This window comes from Primulina eburnea, chromosome 4 (genome assembly GCF_022965805.1).
Source record: "Primulina eburnea isolate SZY01 chromosome 4, ASM2296580v1, whole genome shotgun sequence".
NCBI lineage: Eukaryota > Viridiplantae > Streptophyta > Magnoliopsida > Lamiales > Gesneriaceae > Primulina > Primulina eburnea.
Genome location: NC_133104.1, coordinates 44,441,394 through 44,464,381, shown reverse-complemented (window position 1 = coordinate 44,464,381; position 22,988 = coordinate 44,441,394). Strand labels below are relative to the sequence as shown.

Genomic DNA, 22,988 nt, shown 5'->3' with positions numbered 1-22,988 from the left:
CTCCATTCCAAATGGACAGTTTAGGCCATCTGTAACTCGTTATGTTATTTTGGTGTAATTAATTTCTACACTTTATTTTCAAGAAAAAAACTCATGTGAGACGGTCTCACGAGCTGTATTTTGTGATACGAATTTCTTATTTAGGTTATCCATGAAAAAGTATTACTTTTTATGCTAAAAATATTACTTTTTATTGTGAATATCGGTATAGTTGACCCGTCTTACAGATAAAGATTCGTGAGACCGTATCATGAGAAACCTGCTCTATCTTCAAAGCATCAATTTTTAAATTATATATTAAGAATAATATTCTCTATTATTTTATTCACAACAACTATTTTATTCCACAAAATATTTTCAACACAATATCTATAATATCTAAAATAATATCTATGTTGATATTTATTAGAAATATTAATGAATTAAAAAAATAATTAAATATAGTTTAAAATTTTAAATATTTAATCTTATTATTTTAAATACTTGAACTTATTACTTAATTGAATGTAATTACTTAACTATTCAAAAAAAAAAAAAAAGTTACAATCACACATAAAAATAATCTGAAGATAAATTACTAACATAGAGCAAATACTAAAATAATGCTTATAAAATAAAAATGAAACACAAATTCCAAGTTTTAATAAATTTATTTAAACAATTATTTTAATTAGTTATCCAATGGTTCACGATAAATGATTGATCTAAGCATCGAACAATTCCCCTATGTTTAGACGATTTATTTCAAAGTTTCCGAGTCGTTCATCGGTGTTGTTATTTATTCATGCAATCATCGTTAAAGTAGTGAGAATCGGATTTCAATTATGAAATATCAAATGCATCAACATTGCATTTGATACGAAGAAATCAAATTATTTTTAAATTTATGATATTTCAGACCTCCTAATTTCCCCTCCAGAGCAGTGCTCGTTTAAGCCTAGTTTAAGCGGCTTAAGCTTGAAGCTCGACAAAAACACTCCGCTTCGGAGAAAAGAGGAAAAAAGTTGTCAAACTATAGTTTGAACAAATTAAGTGTAATTAAGGTGTTTAATTAAGCATGCATAAGCATAATTAATAGCATCTGTTTATTTTTTAATTTTTTTATTTTAAAGATATGTCTTTTTATTTTAAAATAATAAATTAGGTTTATAATTTAGATGTTTATTTTTTAATTTTAATTATGATTAAGTATGTCTGACAATGATTTGACAAATATTTAACGTTTTTAATGTGTTCTAGTTGCAAAAACAAATAAAGATTTTAATTTTGAGATTTTTATGCTTTTAAAATAGGGTTTTTATTAAAAATAATTTAATTTTTAAAATTAATTTCCAAAATACTTTATAAAAAAAAACGTTTGCAAAACTACCTCAAACCGCGCTTACGAAGCGCGGACGCTGCTCACGTGGCGCAGCGTCCGTGCTTCGTAAGCGCGGACGCTGCAAACGTGGAGCAGCATCCGTGCTTACGAAGCACGGATGGTGCTTGCGACGGAATTTAGCGACGGACTATATATAGACCCGTCGCTACGATTGAATCAGCGACGGTTCTAAAACACCGTCGCTAAATATGAATCGGCGACGGTTGCCTTTGCGACGGTTTCAAAACCGTCGCTCAGTGTAGCGACGGTTTCAAAACCGTCGCTCTTTGACCTTACAGCCACCATGCAATGTGCGCGCTGCGAAAAACCATTTTTGTTGTAGTGAAGATATTGAAAAAAAACAGACAAAAATTAATCACGAAATAAATTTTTTCAGATACTTTTACTAGGGGTTGGTACGGTACGGGGTATACCGTACTACGGTACCGTATACTGTACCGAAAATATCGGTATAGAATTTTTCCATACCGATACCGATACTGCGGTATATCGAATTTTCAGTATGAAAAAAGTTCATACCGGTACCGTACCGACACCGAAAATTTTGTCAAAATACCGAAAAAATGCCGGTATACCGAAAAAATTTTCGCTGACTCACTGAAAAAACCAGGTTGAATAGTAGAAGTTCCTGAAAAAACTTATTTCGGGATTAATTTTTGTCTGTTTTTTTTTTCAATGTTTTCACTACAACAAAAATGGTTTTTCGCAGTGCTGTTAATAATATTATTAGCGTGCAACGTAAGAAATTTCGAACTCTAAACTTAGCGACGGTTTTATCCGTCGCTACAAGTAGCGACGGTTTTATCCGTCGCGAAGGGAACCGTCGCCGATTCATTTTTAGCGACGGTGTTTTAGAACCGTCGCTGATTCAATTTTAGCGACGGGTCTATATATAGTCTGTCGCTAAATTCCGTCGCAAGCACCATCCGTGCTTCGTAAGCACGGACGCTGCTCCACATTTGCAGCGTCCGCGCTTACGAAGCACGGACGCTGCGCCACGTGAGCAGCGTCCGCGCTTCGTAAGCGCGGATTGAGGTAGTTTTGCAAACGTTTTTTTTTTAAAGTATTTTTGAAATTAATTTTAAAAATTAAATTATTTTTAATAAAAACCCTTTAAAATATGAGAATTAATGCATCAGATTTAAATTTATCATATTTATGTCTTATTTTATCTATTTATTGGTTTGAGATAATTACAATTACGTTAAGGATAACAAACGCTTTTTCACGATTAAACATATGCTAATTTCGCTTGAAAAACTTAGAGCTCGACATCCTCGCTTTGGGACGATTCATGTTTTTAGAACCTTGCTCCAGAGTCAATGGACGAGTGTGGAGCTTGTGTTTGGGCCATGATTCATCAAATGTGAATAGACGCGTAAATGCAATGGATAATGGTCGTACATGGTAGTCTATTCTCCACGAGAATTATCCAACTCACCGCTGATTACTTACATATCTCAATATCATTGAATCTTATAAATCCTTTAATGACAAATATGATTATCTGTATAGCAAATTTTAGCTTTAATATTTGTCAAATCCAGCAATGATGTACATAATTTACCCATCCTTTCCACTAGTTTGTGTTTATTCAACTCCAACGCAAATAGTGTAGATTCGATAAAAATACGATAAAGAAACCGTGACTATCATAAATAAATTATGTGACATAGCTAGTGGAAATAGAAGTAAGGTGAAGTCAACTAACTAGTTCTGGACTAATACCCAACAAAAGCTCAAGGGAAAAGAGCCCGAAAGGATGGGTAAATTATATAAGACAACTATTACAACTCTCCATCAATGAAATGAATGAAACCACCCCTGCCTTGTTCCCCTATATATCTTAGGTTTCTTAGGTAAATATAAGAATTCTATGTTACAAAAAAACAAAATTTTGGTGATGTGGAATTAGATCTACAAATACGCTCATTTCGTGGCCAATCAATAAAAGGCTGGTTTTCCAGAACCTACATTCTCACTTTGACTCGCAATTACACTCACTTGGAAAGGACAGCGCAGCGGCTTTACCCAAATGAATATCACATCTTCCAACACCCATCGAGAGCCTCTAATCTGTTGCTCGGTATTTCCAATGCACCAGGAGAAGGTCGCGCCCACGCAAACATCTGGACTCCCATGTACTGATCGGTTCGAATGATTCAGGTAATTGGCAAAGATCACCAATGCTACCATTGCGCCAGAAGAGATGCGGATAGGCAATAGGCCACATTCATTTGTTAATTTCAATGAATCAAGTTGCACTAGTTGAAGAACAATCAGAAAGGAACCACGTAGGGCATAGCACAAATGTCAGCTGATTTGATAACTACAGCCTTGGACCATACATGTTGCTCCGTGACCAAAACTGATTCCGACTTCATCCTAGTTGAAGGGGGCTGCTTGCTGAATAACCAGTCTTGATCATCATGTTCAGACCAGTCTCCTAACTTGGGTACCGTAAGTACCTCATTCAGATACTTGGAATCTGGATGGGGTGGTCTCCTTGTTGCTTCGGCAATTGGATCCTCCATCTTTGGCTCAGGGGGTGCCTTGTTCAAACAACTGGAATTATGAAGGGATGCCTTTGAACCTTCATTAAGTTGATCACCGATCATTGTAGAGGATGTAATAGGCTTAATTGACGATGATTTTTGGGCCTCAATCATACCATTTATCAACCGCTCGCCTTTATCAAGCAGAACACTGCTAGGAACCACATGCTTATTAGAAGCAGATGCACTGGGGGTTCGATAAGTTTCGAGTTTTCTTCCATTTTCAGTCGACTGATGAGTGGGCCTTGGCATTTTCATAGGCCTTGTTTCGTTCGCTGTAAAACAAGGAACACTAATCAGAGTGGCTAGAAATGCTTCATTTGAGTGGAACGTGGATATAAATCTGTTTGTCAAAGTACAAAATCAGTGAGCTGACGTTTTAATAAGTAGAGCAAGCAGTAACCATTATAATAGTAACTGACAGAATTTTTTAGCTTTTTCGAGTGTAGTGGGAAAATGATGTATAGTTTGACTACGGAACAAGAGAACCCACCAAGGAAAAAACCATTTGTGGCCATATCTTTCCTTTTTTTGATATTTCCGTCAGTAATAATGCTATTCTTAACATCCTTCAAGAAATCTGTGCTTTTGTTGCTGGTAACACCAGCAAGATCATTGTTCGCAAGATCTCTGGGCTTTTCTTCCTCAGTTTTCTTACTTTCGGTTTCTACTTTCAGCTTCTCTTTATTTTTCTTCTCCTCTTTTTTCTTCTTCCTGTCTTTTTCCTTCTCAACACGTTTTCCGACTCTGTCTCTGTCTTTGTCTTTGTCTTTGTCTTTGTGTTTGCATCGCTGCTTATTGTCACCAATTTCCTTAGATTTTTCTTTATCTTCCCACCTGCTGTCAATGTTTCCCTCCTCTGGTTTGGGAATCCCATCAACTTTACTTTTGCCAAATATGGCGAAGTTTTGTACGGTTGAATTTCCAACAATCTCATTCCTAACCCCTTGAACATCCATTTTCCTAGTATCAACTCTCTTATCTTTGTTATAGCTCATCTTTTCTTCTGCCGATGTTCCCGAAGAATTTCTGGCAGATCTTGATGCTGTCTCTTGACCACTTTTGTCCAATCCTGCAAGTCCCTCGGGCAACTGGCTGCTTGCTCTACTCGTCTCATCAGCTCGGATCCTTCTGTCCAGCTCCTGCAAAAATTTTGATTCCTTGTTTTCCAGGGAGGGCTGGCTGTTTTGAAAAGGTCTCCCGCCGTTTTGACCTGGAAAAGGTGCAGAAACTTTTCCTTCATCAGCAATATTGCTTCTATCTTTAGACTCGCCTTTCGGACGAAGACTCGCATGACCTTTTTCCCCAAGTTTTCCCGCAACTGTTGATTCCTCTGAGATGCTGCTTTTCTCTTTGTCTTTGCCTCGATCATCCTTGTCCTTCTTCTTGTCTCTGTGTTTTTCCTTCCTGTCCTTGTGTTTTCCTTTACGATCTTTCTTGTCTCTGTGTTTTTCATCACTTCCATCTTTCTCCCCCTTCTCTTTATCTTTACTCCTGTCCTTGTCTTTTTGGTCCTTTTTGTGCTTTTTCTCCTTGCGCTTTGCCTGAAAGCATGATAATAGTAAGGATATTTCTTCCCTAAATTTCAAAGAAATACTCAAAGTACAAACTCGGTCAAATAATCACACTTTCTAATTCGGTGAAATGAAAGTGTATCACAGGAAGAATTCAGTCCATAACTGAACATAATTCAAACTTAAAGCCGTCACTGATTCAAACTCTTCACCGTAAGCAAAAGAAAATCCCTTGTAAAATGACTATCAACAATCCAGAACACTTTAGATGGTGGAAGACGGCACATTTAACATAAGCAAATGTGTTGAAAAACACTCTGCATCCCAAACACTCATTTCTAATAATTTTACACATTTCTTGTTTTCCAAGCAGCATTCCTAAAATGCCATAAACTCGCCATCAACAGAGAAAGAGAGGGACAAGAAAATGTTTTTTTTTTTAATTTAATTGAATAGTTTCAGTGAAATAATTTGTTTGTATTCACCATGATTTCTTCTCTCCACCGATAATCTTCCAAAGTTTGAACTAATGTAAAAATGACCACCTTTTTTCTTTCCAGTCCTTCCTTTTGTATTCACCATAATTTCTTCCCTCAGATTATCTTGCAAAGTTTTTAACTAATGTAAAAACAGCCCCTTTCACTCATTAACTGTCTAATGGCACCTCAATGGCATGGATGGATATCGCTTGAAGTAAGAACATATCCAATGTATAATAGCTAGACAAACATATTCAAAAAGCATTTCAATTATCTAACCCCCAAGAAAATTAGCTTTCTATCAACAATGCTTTCTCACCTCCCATTATGGGAGAGTCAACATTCTCGGACGTAAACCTAAATTATAAAACATTTCAACATCTATAATACAAAACTATGCGAGAAAAGTTAATCAATCAATCAATCAAAAGTCATTAATCTATAAGCTATTTTGAGAAAAAAAGATTGTTCCGAAAGAAAAGTTCTTAATATGCAACATATGGTAATGTTCAGACTTCAATCATCCATTCTGATTGTCAAGCATTGTGTATTCAATATTTTTATTCAACAAATGCTGGCATACAATGCAACACTAAATTCTCCATATTCTACTTCTTTTCTTTTCTCAAGTTGAATGCGCACAAGATGATATGATAACATATATATGTATGTGTGTGTATATATATATAAACCTTTTTTCTTCATGAATCTTGGTTCATGCTTGATGTTGTTGAACAACAAAAATCCAATATCGTGGCTTTTTCCTAAGTGAATTTAAGCATGATTACACAAAAACAGTCAACCACATTGACAGGCATCTTTGAAAAAGAAAGCCAACATTGTGATCAAGTTACACTCACAAAGATCAACGGATTTGAAGTACTAGTCCAATCGCAGGTCCTTTCTCTTTCACAATAATATCAGAATGACTCCATGGTGGTGTTAGGTATCAGCATGCTTTACATACGACAATATTTACAAAAAGATTCAAACCAACAAAGATATGAGCATCTAACAGAAATAATCGTGTAAGAAAGTAACTTATTTACTTTTTTCCTTTGTCAATGGATTGGAAAATGCAAGATCTTATGGGATGACTCATCACCAAGCAGGAAGTAATAGATACTTAAACAGGCATACACGTGTCCATCCAAACACATGCAGTATCTGGAATTCAAGTGTGACCACCTCATAGTAAGGACAAAAGGAACGGACGAACCTCTTTCAACAAGTCTATTTCTTCTGGTTTGTGCTTCCTTTCATATCCTGGTGGTGGAAATGGAAAACAGCGAGACATTGCACACTTCACCAGAACACACAAAATGATTACGGTCAAGATTACTATATTGTTGGATTCATGGGCGGAGCTTCCCTTGGCCCAGTGTGGGCAGCTGCCTACATTGGTAGTGGCGGAGTCAGAAATTTGATACTACCTGGCTAAAGAATTTCTTAACAAAACAAAAAATAATATATGTCAATTAACTTCAAAGCGATTAGATATTCTAGGTTAAAATTTTAATTTTTATAGGATCAGTCTTTCTTTTTCTGCTTGGCTAATTCGGTTAGATACAAAATTAACTTTTTCGGAGTCGATCTTTCTTTTCGTACTTGAGCTATATGGGCATACAAGTTGAGCTAGAGACTGTTTTCAATCAAATGACTAAAGAGTGATGATTAAATGAATGAAAGCCGTGTTGTCTATGTAAATAAAAAAAAAATTTGTAACAGTTGTTGTACAGAGGTTTCAAACTATATAGACTCAGAAAGATCAATTGTAAGATAATTATTTTGTGGTGATTAATGATTATTTGATTAGAATATTTATATTTTATTTATTACTTATAATATATTGTTGGCTACACTGAACCAAAATCCTAGCTTCGTCCCTGGTTGGATTACTCCCCAAAATAGAAATGTGCCAATATGGAAACGGACCCCAGCCACTATATTTTCGTCCATGCAACATGACCACACATTGATATCGAGCTTCACCATTGCCACATATAACTAAATGCAGCTGTATCAACTTAGAATCTGTGTTATGTACTCTTGGTCCCAGACATGGAATAAATACAGAGCAGTAATCCAAAAGAGTGCAATACACAACAGTTATTGAACAAACACGAACCAAATCAAGAAAAATGTTATAATGCAGGTCATGCAGTACGAAATTGAATTAAAACCAAGTTAATCCGTAGAGGTTCTTAATAAAGATACATACTAGCGGTTGACGATCTAATTAAATGTCTACTAAGACAATGAAATTAATTTATCATCACCTTCTCTTGCAAGTGCATAAAAGCGTCAATAATCAATATGAGATTCCAAAAGTTTCAAATTTCATCAACTCTATCAAGTTGATCGGTCTTTCTTAGACAAAAAAAACATTCTTCTTAGTTGCAAAGCTAGCATATAAAGTTAGTTCTTGAGTTCCATAGGATTAAAACTAGCTCTCAACGGTTTTCAAATCTGCAAAGCAGATTCATCCCAGGGCACTTCCAAGTGAGTTTCCCAACTTTTAAAGCTGACAGATCATTACCCAATTGCAACAGAAAATTAGCTCATCGGCAGCATGATCAAATAAAAACCCTAATAACAAATTCATCGTCAGTATATTCCAATCTCATAAGTATCAAAACCATAATTACCAACAGGCATAAGAAAATCTAATCTCAATCAATCAAAGTGAATTTTGACTTGCGCCATATTAAGAACACGAAAATTTAGCACATTATGGCAAATACTCAAATTAAAAGAAAACAAATTTCGAAGAAGTATCGAATCGAGGCTATTATCCCAAAATTCGAAACCGCAAAACACCGTGATTTTTAAAACCAATTAAAAAACTTTGAGTTGAGTTCAATAGAACCCCAAATTAAACCAAATTTATCACATTCGATTCAACTTTAATTTTACATTGTCCGCTACAAAATGAAGAGCATTTGTAGAAAGAGACAACATTTCAATCTTTTTTGTTTTTCCCTTTATTCAATCCGACTATAAGACTAATAACCACATATGGTCAATAAATTGTTCTTCGCATTTATGCATGCAGTACACACACAGACGAATGTTGCATGTATGTATATGTTTTAGTGTGTGTTGTGTGTGTAGAATTGTCAGAAACGGAAGTTTATTTTGGTGTCCATGCATACCAAGTGAAACAAGGGAAATGGAGTAGAAAATATGACATATATTGTTTAGAGATAAATGAGTTCGTATATTTCTTCAACCATCGCCAGGAGCGGCGTGTTTGTGATTCCTTCAAGCTATATGGGATTAATTTAAATATCTTTCATTTCATCTCGTTTGAGTACTTGAACAAATACTAGCAACACACACACACACACATGTTGCGCGTGAGTGTAATGTATTGTATGAATATGCATATGTTTTATAAATCAAGTATTTGTATGAATAACATACTATATATCATATATCTCATGAACAGATAAACAAATATCTTTAAAAAAACCAATGACGTGATTGAAGAAAAGCTCAAAATAATGAGTATTTATTGGCAAATTATTAAATTTCAATAACATTATTATCGTTGCTTTTTTAACAATATTTGTTTATTTGTTAATGAGATATATGGTATATAGCAAGTTATTCATACAAATACCCGTTTCATAAAACTCACGCACATTCACACAATACATTATACAGAGTCACGCGCGGGTGTGTTGCTAGTATTTATAAAGACCAATATTATGCTCAAGTACTCAAACGAAATGAAATGAAAGATATCTCGTTTAATCTCATATAGTTTGAAAGCATCACAATACCTTTGAGCATTGCGAGTTGTAAAACGTGTACATAAGCTGCGCGTGAGGATTATCGAAGAAATATACGAACTCATTTATCTCTAAACAATATGTCGTATTTCTACTCGGTTTCCCCCACTTCACATGGGTGGTATCCCCGAACACCAAAATAAATCTCCGTCTCTAACCATTTTATAAACACCACATGCACTCAAACTTATACATACATGCGACATTCATCTCTGTATCTGATTCATGTGTAGATGCGAAGAGTAATTTATTGATTGTCTGATTATTAATGTTATAGTCGGATTATATAAATGAAATAACAAAAAAGACTCAGATCTTGTCCTTTCTGCAAATGCTCTTCATTTTGTAGCGAACACGGTAAAATTAAAGATGAATCGAATGCGATAAATTTGGTTTAACTTGGAACTATTGAACTAAGGTCGAAATTTTTTTAATTGGTTTTGAAAATCATGGTGTTTTGCGGTTTTGAATTTTTGGGATAATATACTCAATTCGATACTTCGGGAAAGTTGTTTATTTTCACTTGGGTATTTGTCATAAAGTGCTAAATTTTGGTCTTTTTATATGGCAGAAGTTAAAATTCACTTTGATCAAGATGAGATTTGATTTTGCCTCTTTAACAATTACGGTTTTGATACTTGTGAGATTCGAATATACTAACAATGAATTTGTTATTAGGGTTTTGTTATCTGATGACGCAGTCGATAAGCTAATTTTCTGTTGCAATTAGATAATGATCCGCCAATTCTAAAAGTTGGAAATTCACTAGGAACTTCATCGTTACATTGGGAAGTGCCCTGGGATGAATCTGCTTTGCAGATTGGAAAAACGATGGGAACTAACTTTAATCCTACGGAACTCGAAAACTCAATTTACATATTAGCATTGCAACTGAGAAGAAAGCTATTTTTGACTAAGAAAAGACTGTTGAACTTCATTGAGTTGATGAAATTGGAAACTTTTGGAATATCAGAGTGGTTATTTGATTATTGTCGCTCTTATGCACTTGCAAGAGCTGAGGAGTTATTTTGGTGTAATATATTGAACACAAGGACGATAAGGTCAAGGTGATCACAAATTAGTGGCATTGTCTTAGTAAACTTGTAATTAGATCGCCAACCACTAGCACACCTTTCTTTCTTAAGAACCCTACGGATTAACTTAGTCTTTGTTCAATTTTGCATCGTATGACCTGCATAATATCAACATTTTTCTTGATTTGGTTCATAGTAGTGTTTGTTCAGTAACTATGGGGTATTACAGTCCTTTGGATTACTGCTCTGTATTATTCATGTGTCTAGGACCAAGAGTACGCAGGTTCTAAGTTGAGGTGGTTGCACTGAGTTACATGGAGCAATAGTGAAGTTCGATATCAATGTTGGGTCATGTTGCATGGACAAAAATACAACGGCCGGTCCATTCCTATATTATGTTTAAATTAAAGCTAACGTCTTTCATCATTAGACTGACTTGGATGTGTTGGAAGGCGAGGAAAATCAAAATGCATTGAAACCACGGTATTCTTTTATTATGTTTTGATTTAGTAGAGAAGATATAAACTTGTAATGGTTAACTTAACATATAATGGGTTTTAATACTTGCCTTTGCAAGAAGTTGAGCAAATTGAGAATGAGAAAAATCAATGAGCCGAAGCTTGAGTTCTTCGTCGGTTCTTTATCCAGCCTGCTTGTGAAAGAAAATGTGGTTATGGATAAATACATCAACTATGTACAACAAAGAATGCAAATTGAACTTTCATGACTTTCGAGGATAGAAAAACCACTTTGTTCCAACTTCTCCAACATGCAAATCACACTGTATATTAAAATTTTGTTATTCTGGTTTAATTATGTTATCCAATTGAATCACAAAAACCTGTCACCAATTTATACAATTTTATATTCAATTGAAATCTTAATTATTAACTTCACAATTCTAAAACCCATTAGCACAGGTCAACAAACTATTTCTAGTTCAATCCCACCACCAAAAAGAAGAAATTAATAATTAAAATTGTTTACCAAAAAAATTTCAGAAGTTGAAAGTAAGAACCTCAAAAGGAAAGCACTAAGTTCCGGATCCATACCAAATTTTTTTAAAGCCATAAAAATAATAAGAATTTCAATCTAAATAAACCTAACAAACTTAATTTTTCGATATATTGTAAATGCAGACTCCCATATCTCATATCAAAACAAAAACACCAACAAAATAATTATATGATCAAATGGAATTGCTTGAATCAAATAAAGTCTTAGACTCTTATGCTTATACAAAACCTTTATTCAAACTTACAAATCAAATTCTATTAAAGTACAAAACTTTATTCAAACTTACGCAAATCAAAATCTAATTTTCAGTTCATTTATCCTATACAATTAAGAAAAACAGTATGCTAAGTTAAAAAAAAATTATAACCGAAAAAGGATGATAGGAAGTTTTCAAACCTATCAAACCAATTAGGGATGAAAAGGAAGACGTGATCCAGGTTAATTAAAAAAATAATATCCTCTTCAAGGGCACGAAAGTGTTGGATTTTCTGTTCAGATTTATGATGTCACAACAATTGAGCCACTCTTTGGTGTAATATCTTCAAGTCTTAATCAGACTAGAGCTGAAAACAAAAAATTGCATATTTGCAAAACTTCTCCATTCAAAAAAATTCACCATTCGATTTAGAGTTACCGAATTTCGCATCGATTAGCCGAGCTGACAGTACAACTCAACACCTTGAACATTTCATGCATTACCGAGGAATGACATTACTTATGCAACAATGTGCCAGATAATGAACATACTGTACCTGGAATTTGGATAACACGATAAAAAGATGAATTTTATGTAAAAATCTAATAATTTCATTGTGATATAAGTTTATTGCACAGTATGAGAGCCTGTTGTGCACTGCTTAAATTTTCAAGCCTATCAGACTATTTCTATATTTTCAGAGAGTACTATATACTTCATTGTTAAACTATTTCTGCTTTTTGCAACAGATGGATTCTCTTTTAATTATGAAAATATCTTGGAGTTGTGCTAAAAACGAAGTATAAAATACATTATTTCTGAAAAGAATCATCATTTCCAGCAATTGAAAAGCCCGGGGAAAAAAGAAGAAGAAGAGATCAAGAAGCCTGTAATGAGCAAAGCGCTTGTCACGGCTAATCTGTCCACTTTGTGGAATTTAATTATATTGAATAACCTAGCAAAGATGTCAATTGGTTCAGTATAGTAATTTCCCTGAAATCGAACTTAAAAAAGTTTCAAAATCTCAAAAATTGGGCAGAAGAGAAGCAAGAAACCACAAGTGAGAATCAATCCACCACAAACAATCAAGAAATCGAATAGGGTTCCAAATTACTCTACACCCAGCTATTCACAGAGAAATCCAGAACAAAATTAAAGCAGGGGCATAGAGTTTGAAAGCATAACCCGATAGAGTCTGGAGTGGTAATGCGATGAAGAATCGATGAAGATGCAGGCGATATCAGAAGAAAGGGAGAGGAGATCGGTCGAAGAAACGATAAATTGGAGAGGTGAGAAGTTTTATAATAAGGTGCAATTACTGATAAGCCAAAAAAAGAAAAGAAAAAAAAAATTATGTACTGTGGGTTTGATTAAGGGCTTTAATACAGTAATTTATTTAAGGATTCAAAATCTTTCAGCTTAGAAAATTGTTTTAGATTTTTAAGCTTCATGTTTACAGTGTTGATATTCTTTCAATATCCAATTATCCTTTTATATTTTATTATTATCTGTTACGATTGTTTTTAAAAGTAATTATATTAATCAAAATATAAAACTATATATTATTTGTGTGTTAAAAATAATCAAGCATATCAAATTTTTTAGTGGGTCTTATGTGAGACCGTTTCACAAATTAAGATCCGTGAGACGGGTCAACCTTACCTATATTCACAATAAAAAGTAATATTCTTAGCATAAAAAGTAATATTCTTAGCATAAAAAGTAATAATTTTTTATGGATGACCCAAATAAAATATCTGTCTCACAAATACGACTCGTGAGACCGTCTCACACAAGTTTTTTGTCATTATCACAACAAACAAAAAGATCTTACTAATATCAAACGCATCAACAAATTTAAATTTCATCATCTCGTTTCATTCCAACACATTAACAACATAATTTTTTTTTAAAAAAAAATTCGAACAAGTTATGAGCTCATGAAACAGCTTACAAGATACAAGAATTTATAAGCTGTTTTAAATAATTTCAATCAATTCTAGGTTTGAATTCCATGAGATTTGGTAACGATTGAAATTGGATTGAGGGACAAATCAAATGCCAGATTTAATTATTCAACTTCGTGTTAATCAATAACTCGATAGATTAACCCTTCTCTCTCCATATTTGTATAAATTGTATTTGTGGATGGATATGGGTAAGCATTCAGTTAGTTAAACCGAATTAATTTATAAATTCTTTCTAATTCTAAAAAATATCGCTTAATTTGTTTTTTTTTTTTAAAAAAATTGTTATAAAATAATTTTTTTTATATATGCCTCATATATTTTCAATACTCATAATATACTTTTTTGTTTGAATGTGATATTTGGTCTTTGCATAAATAATATTCGTCTAGTTCTTTTGAAACAAAAATAATTATCAAATCTGTATAATTCAGTTTTCGGACAATTTATTTTTCGATTGACAAGTATACTTAAAGCTTTTTTGTTTAAATTATACAATTCTCGTTGATGCCACATATTCTGAATATTAAACTTAATAACATTTAATGATAGTGAAAACATATCGAGACATACGCAAGTATTTTGAGTTAAAAACCCCTAAATAAATTAATAGCTGAAACTTATGATATTTTCAAGAAAGAAAATGTATCGTGGTGTTTGAAATGTTTTTTTTGGGATATTGTTATGCATATATAATTTTCCCAAAAAAACTATAAAATAGTAAATTTCGGGAGTGTCTGTAAAATAATTTTCCCAAAAAAAAATTATTTGAAAGTAATTTCGGGAGTGTTTGTAAAATATTATGTTTTTGTAGAAGTAATAAAGTTTTTAATTACGAAAAATATGAAAATTATAATTGAGCAGTGTTTGAAAATAAAAATAAAAACTAAAATTTCTTTAAGATACATCATTTAATAAATATATGAGTTATTTTTACTAACCTTTTAATAAAATAACAAAGGCAAAAACTTGTGTGAGACGATCTCACGGGTCGTATTTGTGAGACAGATCTGCTATTTGGGTCACCCATGAAAAAATATTACTTTTTATGCTAAGATTATTACTTTTATTGTGAATATCGGTAGGGTTGACCCGTCTCACGGATTATAATCCGTGAGACGGTCTCACATGAGACTCACTCAATAACAAAAAGACTCTTATTAGATAACACATGTATCTCTTCATTTATTCGAACGAATATAAATGTTGTTTTGGGATTTTATGTTTTTGAATTAAACAAAAATATTGAAGATTTTATTTATTTATCAAAATAATATAATCACATTTTGAAAAATCATAATCAATAAAAACTAGTTTTGAGAGTCTAATTAAATTAAGTTAAAACATAATCAAAATTTGAGGTTAAGAAATATAAAAATAAAAAATGAAAATATATGATTTTTTAATGATCGCAAACACTCACGTATCGATTATTTCTTTTACAATATTATAAAAAACTAAAAAAATTTCCAGCTTAAAAAATACAAAATTTATTATATGATATTGTATTAATGGCAAAAACTTGTGTGAGACGTTTTCACGGGTCGTATTTTGTCAGACGGGTCTCTTATTTGGATCATCCACGAAAAATTATTACTTTTTATGCTAAGAGTATTATTTTTTATTGTGAATATCGGTAGGGTTGACCCGTCTCACAGATAAAAATTCGTGAGACCGTATCACAAGAGATCTACTCTATATCAATAATGTGTCCGTAATATAATGAACCAGAAAAGCATTTAATTTATGTATATATATTTTTTTCAAAGGTACAATTTATTTGTTCTAGATTAATGAGAGAAGTAATCATAATTTCAAAAAGCAATCATCGAAATATCAGTCTTATTTGGAAAAAATTGTATGATTTATTTAGGTTGATTAATTCAGTTTTGCCCAGCTTCTGAACGCTATTTTCTTCCAAATGCATAACCAAACAGCGTCTTATGTGGTAAGGGGTTAGGCGCGTGAGTAGATGGCGCGTGGTGGGACATCTCGTGAAATTATGTTTTGAGGGAGTGGGATGGTTCCTGTATTGGCTGTTTTTCTTGCACAAATTTTGCATCTCCACGTGGCATTGCCCATTTCTCTTTGTGTCTGGCCGTACACGTGTCCAGATGGACTTTCCGTCACAAACCTGAAAATTTCTGGCAAATTTTATTAAATTATTACCTGTTTTTTATATTGCGTGGGAGTTTTTTCATGATAATCAAATATTTGTTATATATATATATATATATATATATATATATATTTAATTAAGTATTTAAATAAGTGCATCAAATATTAATATTAATAATGTTGTTTTCCTTTTATAATCAAAATTTTAATTTTTATATCAGATCTAAAATAATTGATACTCAAATATTACATATTAATATAATTATTTTATTGTTTTATATCGATTTCCACCTGTGAAAATACATGTGAGTCAAAGGAGCACAAAAATAATTTTTAAAAAAATAAAAAAAGTTGAAGAATATATTATTTCTTACAAAAACTGAATACGAACTTAACTTTGATTTTGAGATGGAAAGCAAATTTATCCCTTAAATTTTTCGGGGTTTAAAAAAACTTCAGTCCCCTTGTACGATTGTTCCAAAAATACCCTTGAGATAACCCGTCGCGGCAGATAATCCAAATAATTCAACGCCCGCTCGACGCAGGAGATAATAACTCTTCAAGGAAATGGATATAAATCTCTCTTCGTCCGCTTTCCTTCGAATGCTATGAGGGACCGAGCATAAACCCTAGCCGCTTCGTCCAATTATTTAGGTATTTTTCTTTCTCCGTTCCACTCCGAGATTATGCCCTGTGAGTGGTGCTATTGGCTTTTTGCCTCTTAATTCTGTTCCAGTTACTTATTAAGATCATTTTTGAGGTAGGATCAAATCCAAATGCTTCAGTTTTATGAAAGAAGTTGGAATTGTTTATTGTTCACTTGATTTTATGTTTTGATGCTTTGCGTTTACATGTCAATTTAATTTAGTGTTTCTTCTGCATCATCTTTACTGTGATAATCCGCCACTAAATTTGAAAAAGGCCCTGGTCGATATGATATTAATCGTAGTGTAGTTTAAATTAATTGGATTGAACAGTTAACTTGTTATTTTAGCTACTTGCAGGATTGTCTTTCTTGTACTAGTAATGAGTGTTTCAGGTGTTATCTAGCTCTTTGTAAATTTAATCCGCAAATTGTCTATTTCGTTTGCTTGTGAATTTCTTTATTACAGATTTTTGCACAAATGGCACACTTGAACAAAGTTGGAACTCTGTTGAGACACAGCATGCTTTCCGGCACTGCATCAAATTACCAATCATCACTATTTAATGCTGTTCGCTGCATGTCGACGAAACTTTTTATCGGAGGTTTATTCTCTGAATCCCATAGAATTTCTGACCCATGTATTTTGTTCCCATGATCTGAGATATTAATGTTTTCCCCCTTCGATAGGGCTCTCGTTTGGTACCGATGATCAGTCTCTAAGAGATGCATTTTCCAGCTTTGGTGATGTAGTTGAAGGTGAGAAATATTATGCAATGTCTATCATTTTAGAATATTTTTGTAGCCAGCTGCAATTCTTCGTATTCTTTCACTTGAAGCAGTGTCGGAGCATTTACTCAAATATGGCTTTAATGCTTTGACCATTTGGTTTAATTCCAAGATTTTCCCATTAATTTTTGCTTTGATAATCTTTCTTTTTCTGAGATCAGACTTTAGTTCATCAGCCATCACCATTACAAAAGCCTCAACTTCTATATAGTTGGTGACATGAATGTTATGTTTTCTTTGGGCTCTATCTGACGTTAAACCTTTTAATAAAATGGTTATTGTTAACTTTGAGTCATTAGATTTGTGTAGCCATTTTTAATAGATAAATTAAATTGTCTTTTTAGATACAACTATGTTGTCTTTTGTGTCAGTTATCAAATTGCATCAGCCACACTTAGCTTTTGTGTTTGTCACAAGTACATTTTTGAAGTTGTATTGGCTCTTCCAACTTAGACTTGGATTCAACGTCATTGTTCTTGGTGTGTTAGCCGTCGTCATTGTTCTTGGTGTGTTAGCCGTGTGTCTGTTGTTTTGGATGTGATTTATGTTAAAAACCTGAACTAGTCTGTGTTTGCTTTACTGTACTATGTTAACACATAAAACCTTGAATCCTTATTTTGTACAGCTAAAGTCATCACTGACAGAGACACTGGGAAATCAAGAGGGTTTGGATTTGTGAATTACTCGAGTGACGACTCTGCCAACTCAGCTCTGTCAGCCATGGATGGACAGGTGAGGTTTTGCGTCAATCCTCTGTTACATGGTTGATTAGTGTTTGAACGATGAGTTATGTGCCAATATAAATGGAACACATTATACCTGTAATAAGAGATAATGGGATCACCCATTTGATGCTTCATACCAAGGAAAATAAAGGAGGAAATGTATTTCTATTGTCTTGGATATGCTTGTAAACAATGGCTAATCTTCTGTATTCTCTCTTTTGCTTCAGCAACTGAACGGGAGGAACATCCGGGTGAGTCACGCCCAGGAACGAGCACCTCGCAGTAACTACAACAATTCTGGTGGTTATGGTGGTGGGTTTGGCAGTCGTGGAGCAGCTGATGATGGATATTAAGCCCGCGTATAGCTTGTTCTTTCGTCCATATGGGCATGACTAGTTTGAATTTATGAACTTGATTTGCATAATGTTTTTGAACCCTGCTTTTGTTTGCTTACCCTTTTTGAGCCCATAAATGCTACTTCGGTTCATCATTTTTCTTAGGTTTGCTTCAGTTGATGTCACTTGTTTTTAATGGGAATGACCGAGCTAATTGGTTGGCTACACTACATACATGAGATGAAATTAACGTAAGACCCATTATGCTGCGATGTCAGCGCCTGAGTAATATATATATATATATATATATATATATATAGACACACACATTAAGAATCTCTAAAGGGGAGACAAAAATAGTGTCTTGGTGTATTTTTGGTTCTTCCAATTTTGCTATCAAGATTATACTTTTATTTTTAATTTTTTAAATTTTAATGAATATTTTTTTTTTATTACTACAATTCAAATAACACTTTAATCTTTCGATAATTATAAAAAAATATATACATGTACATAATAACTAATATTAATTAAGCGTGATTGGTTTTAAATAACCACCTTTGAATACCAAATGTAGATTTCTCGAATGCCAAAGCCGAAGAATGCAATATTTTTATTTTTCTTCTCTATCTATATATATGTACCATATTAATATATATGTACCATATTAATTTACTATATGATAATACATCGATATTTTAGAGTAACCATCTTGGTCATTTTAACAAATTAGCAAAAATGCTCCTTTTATATTTCAATAAATTTATTATTTACCACCTATATTTATCACATTTCAGATTTATTTTTTTTAATTTAGAAACAATTGAAATATTGATTTATCTTTGGATATAACATAAATTATTTATACACATGAATTTTTTCTCGTGTAGATTACTATTACTTAATAATGTACCAACATCTTAGAATAACTATCTTGATCGTTTTAATGAATGAACAAAACTACCTCTTCTTTCTTTCAATAAAAAGTATTATAAAAATGTATTTTTATAAAAATTAAAAAATTTATTTATCAAAATCAATAACTTAAAGATTAAAAATAATTAATTAGGTTAAACATCTATACACACGAATTATGACGCGAGTGTGTTGTTAATATACAATTTCTTGACCGCTAAAATATATATATATGTGTGTGTGTGTGTGTGTGTGTGTGTGTGTATATATATATATATATATATATATATATATATATATATAATATTTTTATTTTTCGACACAAGTTTACTTCAGTTAACACTATGATGGATTTATCTGTATAAAATAAAATCTAGAAGGCAGAGCCAAAATTCTAGAAATGATGGATCACAAAATTATACCAATCTTACCAGAGTAAAACACAAGGGGTTCAATAATACTCGACTTACAAGGATAACTGAGCAATTACAACGAAACGAAAAAAAAATTCTTATAGTATAATAATGTTGGTAGGATTTTATGGCAAACATACATGGCCGTGGGGCCATATACAACTCTTACAAGCAGAAGGCAATTTCAAGCGAAAATATAGCAAGAAAATACGACGAAACAACAGCCAAATTAAATGTAACTTTAAAGTATAAACTTCATCACTCAATCAAATTATTCAAAGAAGCTAAAAGCAACATATTTTACTTATTCGTGATTGATTTAGCCTTGGTACTTCATCTCAGACATCTTGAAGCCTGGCATGTCAAACGAAGTAGAAAATTTTTCAACATCTGCCTTCAGCTCATCAATGTCTTTGTTATTCACAAGACCCTTGTTGAAGTCCTTCAATAATTTGCCATGTTCCTTTTGGATCTTCAAGGTAAGAGAGACTGCCCTGTGAAGGAATTCACCTATCTGTTCAAAGTCTTTCTCGACTAACCCTCTTGATGTCATGGCCGGAGTACCTGTAGCAAAAACAATCATTTAATCCTCATTCACCTTGTACAAGTGTGAAAGAACCAAGATTTGGTCCAAAAAAATAAAGGGGGATGGTTACCAATGCGAACCCCTCCTGGGGCCAAGGCACTGCTGTCACCAAACACAGCATTCTTGTTAACAGTAATGTTGCAGAGATCACAGAGTTTTTCAACCTTATTTCCTGAAAACACCACAACAGATGATTATCAATTGAAATCAACACTGAAGAGCAATTTTAGGTATTATATAAACCAAAGAGATTTATATCCTACATACCGGTCAATCCAAGAGGTCGAAGATCCCACAAAACCAAGTGGTTCTCCGTTCCACCGGTGACGAGCTTGTACTCTTTGCTCATCAGGTAATTGCCAAGGGCAACAGCGTTGGCCCTTACTTGTTTAGCATAGACCTTGAATCCCGGGGACATTACCTGTTTCAGGGCCACAGCAAGAGCACCAATCTGGTGATTGTGAGGACCACCCTGAAGAGATGGGAACACAGCAAAGTTAACCTTGTCCTCAAAGTCGTAAACGGCACCCTCGGGTTGGCCTTTCTTGGCTGGCTTTGGACCTTTCCTGTAGAAGATCATCCCTGCCCTTGGGCCCCTCAGACTCTTATGAGTTGTAGTCGTAACCAAGTCGCAGTGCTCGAATGGATCTGCTGCTTCCTAAAACCATTAATCACAAAATAATTTATTCAAATAATACAGCTACCCGCAAAACTAGATCACATCCACATTCCCATTTAATCACACCAACATACAGATCCCGTTCAAATCTATGATCCCACAAAAAACACCACTCAATAATAAAAATCTGAAGACTAAGTAAAGAGCAGCTGATATAAAATCAGAAGCTCAACAACAAATTACGAGAACGAAGACCAAAAAACTAAACCAAACACGTCAAGCCCATTTTTCCATGCAACATAAGGACAAAATATATAAAAAAATTAATCTATATTCCAAGCTCGACATGGAAATAGAATAACAGGATAAAGCAAACAAATCAAACCCGTCCAAGAAAAGCTATCAATAATTAAATTGCTGAATATTCAAATGATCAGATCTTAGTGCCAAATCCCAGAATGCAAATATGGTAATGGCTAGTCGCAAACTGAACGTTCGAATGAGGTGATGCCTCGTAGCAAGCTGAAACCCGTTTTCCAACATAGGAGAAATCATCAAAATGCATTTGTAAAATCAAAGAAAAGAATACCTGAGCAGCAACAAGTCCACTAATATGCGCCATATCACAAAGCAATAAAGCCCCGCACTTATCCGCAATCTCCTTCAACCTCTTGTAATCCCAATCTCTAGGATAAGCGCTCCCTCCACATATAATCAATTTTGGCCTAAAATCCATGGCCTTCTCATCCAAACGATCGTAGTCAATATATCCAGTTTTGGGATCCACCTTGTACGGCAAACTCTCGAAATAAATCGAGGTCGCGCTAATCTTCTTTCCCCCAGAAGTGTAGTACCCGTGAGTCAGATGCCCACCCGAAGGTAAATCAAGCCCCATGATCCTATCATGTGGATTCAAAACGGCGGTGTAGGCAGCGAAATTGGCAGGAGAGCCGCTGTAGGGCTGAACATTGACGCCCCATTTGGTGGGGTCGAGGCGGTAGGCCTGGAGGGCTCGTGATCGGGTGAGGTTCTCGATCTCATCGATGTACTCATTTCCACCGTAGTAACGGTTGCCAGGCATGCCTTCGGAGTACTTATTGGTGAGAGGGCTGCCGAGGGCCTCGATTACAGCGAAAGAGGTGAAGTTCTCCGAAGCGATGAGCTCGATTCCACTGCATTGGCGGCGCTTTTCCTTCTCAATGAGATCATGGATTTCTGGGTCTACGGTGGAGAGCGAGCTGTTGCCCCATTCAGTGACTGGATCCATTTCCCGGCTAGAGAGGAGGAGGAGGAGGAGGAGGAGAGGAAAACGGGAGGTTGGTGCTGAATTTAACAACCAAAGGTGGCTTGATGAAAAGACCACAGTACCCTCCTGTGGTTGGTAAATACCATGCCTACATCAAGTGGCCATTCCCGACCCACGCCTCGTGTTATATTATTATTTTTTATTGTTATTATGCTATTTAGTTATTATTCTGCTGATTTATTAATATAATTCGTTATCACTCTTTATTTGTTAATATTCAATTTTATTTTTAAAAAAACACTATATTTATATACTTAATATTATTGTTATTTAATTAAACTTTGTTGCTCCATAGAAATTAGCATTATGTCATGGTCTTGCACTTTATTTATTTCTAAAAAATACCATCTTTTATTTATATGTAATTTTTCATGTCTAGACTATTTCATTATTATTTTTCGAAAATTTACAAATTGAGAATACACATTGCTTTATTATGAAGATAAAATATTATTCTTTTTAACTATCAAACTGAAATCTTTGGTTTGTTCCAAAATCATATTAATAAATTAAAGAAAATTTTCAAATGTTTTTCAACTGTTAATATATAACATGATGTTATAATATTTATTATTTAAGTTATGCATATATATCACACT

General features: G+C 33.7%; 3 protein-coding genes across 13 annotated transcripts; 1 reads left to right on the top strand and 2 right to left on the bottom strand.

Annotated features, from left to right (window-relative positions):
- Positions 1-3,073: 3,073 nt before the first annotated feature.
- Positions 3,074-13,318, bottom strand: LOC140829443 (uncharacterized). 10 transcript variants are annotated; one of them, XM_073192681.1, is made up of 6 exons: positions 13,159-13,300; positions 12,174-12,340; positions 11,325-11,409; positions 7,149-7,320; positions 4,430-5,480; positions 3,074-4,211 (listed from the first exon to the last, which is right to left on the bottom strand). In XM_073192681.1, the coding sequence occupies exons 4-6, from the start codon at positions 7,224-7,226 to the stop codon at positions 3,661-3,663; spliced, it is 1,680 nt and encodes a 559-aa protein (XP_073048782.1). In that variant the 5' UTR covers positions 7,227-7,320; positions 11,325-11,409; positions 12,174-12,340; positions 13,159-13,300; the 3' UTR covers positions 3,074-3,660. The 10 variants fall into 10 exon arrangements, with proteins under 10 accessions (XP_073048782.1, XP_073048787.1, XP_073048779.1 ...); XM_073192686.1 differs by lacking the exon at positions 12,174-12,340 and having other exon boundaries at positions 7,149-7,362; positions 13,159-13,318; XM_073192678.1 differs by lacking the exon at positions 12,174-12,340 and having other exon boundaries at positions 13,159-13,318.
- A 3,244-nt stretch (positions 13,319-16,562) lies between these two features.
- Positions 16,563-18,780, top strand: LOC140829442 (glycine-rich RNA-binding protein 2, mitochondrial-like). Of its 2 annotated transcripts, none has more exons than XM_073192674.1 (5): positions 16,563-16,712; positions 17,171-17,306; positions 17,392-17,460; positions 18,116-18,222; positions 18,443-18,780. In XM_073192674.1, the coding sequence occupies exons 2-5, from the start codon at positions 17,183-17,185 to the stop codon at positions 18,566-18,568; spliced, it is 426 nt and encodes a 141-aa protein (XP_073048775.1). In that variant the 5' UTR covers positions 16,563-16,712; positions 17,171-17,182; the 3' UTR covers positions 18,569-18,780. The 2 variants fall into 2 exon arrangements, with proteins under 2 accessions (XP_073048775.1, XP_073048777.1); XM_073192676.1 differs by having other exon boundaries at positions 16,665-16,818.
- Positions 18,781-19,964: 1,184 nt separating this feature from the next.
- LOC140829438 (serine hydroxymethyltransferase 4-like) lies at positions 19,965-22,388 on the bottom strand. Its single transcript, XM_073192672.1, has 4 exons — positions 21,673-22,388; positions 20,732-21,122; positions 20,535-20,636; positions 19,965-20,442 (listed from the first exon to the last, which is right to left on the bottom strand). The coding sequence occupies exons 1-4, from the start codon at positions 22,348-22,350 to the stop codon at positions 20,198-20,200; spliced, it is 1,416 nt and encodes a 471-aa protein (XP_073048773.1). The 5' UTR covers positions 22,351-22,388; the 3' UTR covers positions 19,965-20,197.
- Between the last annotated feature and the right edge of the window lie 600 nt (positions 22,389-22,988).